Source organism: Haplochromis burtoni, unplaced genomic scaffold, assembly GCF_018398535.1.
Source record: "Haplochromis burtoni strain Fernald_Lab_line unplaced genomic scaffold, NCSU_Asbu1 Contig_282, whole genome shotgun sequence".
Lineage (NCBI taxonomy): Eukaryota > Metazoa > Chordata > Actinopteri > Cichliformes > Cichlidae > Haplochromis > Haplochromis burtoni.
This window is the reverse complement of record NW_024582643.1, coordinates 371,797-375,717: the sequence shown is the minus strand read 5'-3', so window position 1 is coordinate 375,717 and position 3,921 is coordinate 371,797. Positions and strand designations below refer to the sequence as shown.

The following is a 3,921-nucleotide window of genomic DNA, read 5'->3' as shown; positions in this document are numbered from 1 at the left end:
TAAAAATGAGAAGCTTTTATTCCAGAGTCTTACGCCCCCCCCTACCCCCCCTCACTTGGAGCACAGGTGTTAAACTCCAGGCCTCGAGGGCCGGTCTGCTGGAGGTTTTAGATGTCCTTGATCCATCACAGCTGATTTAATGGCTAAATGACCTCCTCAACATGTCCTGAAGTTCTCCAGAGGTCTGGTAATGAACTCATCGTGTGAGTCAGGTGTGAAGCCCCAGGGTGATCTAAAACCTGCAGGACACGGCCCTCGAGGCCTGGAGTTGGACACCCCTGACTTGGAGTCTTTTGCTCTTTCACTTTTATCGACCCCTCTGTTGTTGTTTATGCTTACACAGCAGGATCTGTGACGGCCATGATGGCCTGAGGAAGCTGCTGTGTAAACATGAAGTGACAGGATGTCTTAACAGTTAATCCATGTCTGTCAAACCTTAGACCTCTGTAATGTCTGCGAGAGTCTTTATCACTCAGTGACCTGACTCGAGCAGAGAGCGCACAGGCTGGCTGCTCAAGCCAATCGAGGAGCTCTGTCTACTCACAGAACCTGAGTTGCGTCCAGTAACTGTTTGTCATTTGGAACATTGAGTTTTCAGTAGTTGTAATCATGTGAACATAAAGACACGTACTGTAGTTTTATTTTAAGAACACAAAGGTCTGGTGTCTCAGCCTCGCTGCCCCACAATCGTACCCACTGACTGTAACGTCTGGGTGTCGATAAAGTTCTGTGGGAGTTTCCTGAGAAAGCTGCACACCAGCTCCACATGCTCAGGTTCACTGATGGGCTGATTTGGCTTTAGTGACTTGTCCTGATTGTCAGAAATGAGGCCTGGATATCAAACCTCAAGGGAAAGAGCAATTGGCTCATCTAACGGTTGGATGATTCCCTCAGAGTATGAATATAGACGCTGAAGCAAATCTTGTTGTGAGTGAATGAGTTTTGGGCTCTACTTTGAGTCTGATCAGAGGGTCAAAGTTGTGGCTTTAGGGGCAAATGTTTTGGATCGTCTCATGTTTTGTGGTACATGATCGTATCTTTACTGAAGCCGGTGCTCCAGCTGCAGTCGCTCATCACACACTTGCTCCTCAGTCTGACAAATGGAGCTTTTGCATAATCTTGGCTCTGACAGATGAATACCTGTACAAGCTTTACTTTAAACTCTGCCCTCGCTCAGTTTCCATGTGCTCCTCCCCCCAGTGTGAGCACGAATGCTTGAAATGCTCTAATCATAGCTGGAATCTGCACATGGCTGACGCGTGCTCGCCTCACTGAACAGCTGTGCTGGCGTCACTGTTGTGCTGATGCAGCTAACAGCCTGCAGGCTGACTCTCATTAATGGTGGCTCCTTCTGGCTCCTCCCCTCAGGAACCGCATGGCGCTGCTGCCCAGCCAGGCCTTCTACCTGCTCATCAACAACAGAGGGCTGGCGAGCATGTCGCTCACCATGGCTCAGGTGTACAAACAGCACCAGGATGAGGACGGCTTCCTCTACATGACCTACGCCTCGCAGGAGATGTTTGGACGATGAAGCTCGTCCTGCTTCAGGTTTTATTCCCGTTACAGGCTACTCGCCTCAGCTGCTGTAAATACAAAAGAGTGTATATATTGTAATTTTTGTTCTACACGCTGATTGGACGAGATGGATTTTAATCGTGTTCATCCAATAAATATTTTGATGTTAAGGAATGCTGCTGGTTCATGATTTCTGCTTGTGGATGGAGACACCTGGACTCAGCACCACATGACTTGTTTCACCTTCTCACTGTGAATATTTGATACTTGAAGCTTTATAAAGAACTGTTTGTTTCCTGTTAACACCAGGAACTGGTTAGACTTTCAGTCTTAGAGCTTGATGTGGTTCCACTGTGTCCAGCAGAGGGCAGCATCACTGTACCAGGACAGCAACATGATGGACAGGAGCTCTGCAGAAGATCAGAAACATAAGTGCAGACTGTTAATGAGAAATGAAGTAGAGCAGCATATGAACTGAATCGAAGCTGTAACCGATGTGATGGTTCTGGTGTCTGACCTTGGCTCAAATAAGAGGGTGAAAGGACACAAACAGAAGTCGTCTGTATGTTTAAGGCATGGCTATTCAACTACGAAGTTAGTTGGGCCAGATTATCAAACCGAGGAATTTATCTGGGATGTATGTATATGAAGCCAGTGAGCAGCAGACCATGATCAATTTCAAACCCACACAACTGTATGGAAAACAAGTAATTTTTTTTCATTCCTTTCCCCTGTAAATCTGGTGACCTCGCAAATGCACACCAAAAGGTCCATTTAAAAAAAAGGGAGCTATAACTAAACTATTTTTTGCACATTTGAAATATAATAATAACAAAAAACATTTTGATAATTCCCTTTCAAATTAAAATATTTTGCTGACCACTCACTTTTCCTGCCATGGATACAGACATGCTTCATATCCAGACCATTTTCCTGAAGAGCTCAAATCTTCTCAAACATTATTTGGCCAGCTGTGTTCCTCTAACGGTAGTAAGCCGAGCAATTTCCCATCCAAAAAACGGACATAGGCACAACTGTGCATTATCAGTTCTGTCTGTGATCTCCTGCTATAGACATTACATCAGTTTTCTTCAGGTCATCTAACAGCATTTCAAACTCGTCTGACGCCAGAACTTCAACTCTACGAATATTTGAACTGTCCTACAGGGGTACGTTTTTAATAGCAGATGTCACACTTTAATTTTTTCATCACTTTTCACCGCATCCACCACGGCCAGCATGCAGTATTTCACTGTTTCAGAATCTGTGAAAGGCCTTTTCTTCTTCGCCAAGAAGCAAACACGAAGGGAAGCTGCTGCCGCTCTCTTGGGCTGTACAGGACCCTCACCATGGTGAGGGTCCTGATAAAACGGTGCATTTGCACAATGACTGAAACGGCCCACTGAAGGAACAATGGACTGAGGTCAGTTTCATGTTCATCAATATGCAACCTGTCATGACCATTGATCAATAACCAGAGTTGGGGAGTGGCTACAATCACAGCGTTGTAAGAGCGTTAAACATGTCCCCTTAAGCCCCCCTCCTTGAGTCAATTAGTGGTAACTTACTTTAAAAAACTCACAGTATATTTTATCATCCATGACATTTCTAGAACGACACTTATATTAATATAACACTGTATGCAAATATGATTAGAAAAAAATCCACAATCTCAGGCTCCTCCTCCGTCAGAGAGGTGACATTCAACGTCCCACTTGTCAGTCTGGACAGCCCCGACCACCACCCGACACACAATAACGTCATGAAAGTACATTTTAAAAAAGGGCAATGCAAACATGGCCAATAACTGTCATTATTGGCCATGTTTGCATAGCCAACCATCATTCTGATGATCTGCAAAATGATTTGATCTAAAGTATGATTAAAGTTCAGCCTGATTAATATAAACGTCACTGACAATTACTAATATATTGGAAAACCAACATCCTTCCCACTCAGTTGATGTCTTTCTGTCCAACAGCTCCTTTTCTTGACTTGTAAGAGTTTGATGTAATGTGTGCTGGTCTGAGCCTGAGAGAGAAAACAAGTAAAAGTCTGTGGCTTTACAAGCTTTACAAAATTAAGCAGATGTGACACAATTTCAGTTTTCTGTTTTTACATTTTAATAAATAAATAAGTAATGATAAATATATCAGAGCCACTCTCTTCTTAAAAATCAAACCCCCCCCCCCCAAAAGAGTTAAATGAGTAACTGTTAGGCTACCTGGTTGTTGACCAGGTGTTTTGAACTTTTTATCTTGTTCTCATTATGGTTTTCTAGTTCTTAGGTTTTGGTTTTCGTACTCCTTCTGTTCTGTGTGGCTGTATCCCAATTCAGCGTCTGCAGCCTTAAAGGCCGCATTTTAAGGCTGATTACGTCACAGCGACGCGACGAAGGCTGTCCCA

At 43.9% G+C, this 3,921-nt stretch overlaps 1 protein-coding gene across 1 annotated transcript in view; it reads left to right on the top strand.

Annotated features, from left to right (window-relative positions):
* map1lc3c (microtubule-associated protein 1 light chain 3 gamma) overlaps positions 1 to 1,689 on the top strand; it is a 2,519-nt gene extending 830 nt beyond the window's left edge. Inside the window, exon 4 of the mRNA XM_005940469.3 lies at positions 1,369 to 1,689. Coding sequence (XP_005940531.2) covers positions 1,369 to 1,531 — 163 coding nt within the window. The 3' untranslated portion in view covers positions 1,532 to 1,689. The remainder of the gene's footprint in view (positions 1 to 1,368) is intronic.
* The last annotated feature ends 2,232 nt before the right edge of the window (positions 1,690 to 3,921 follow it).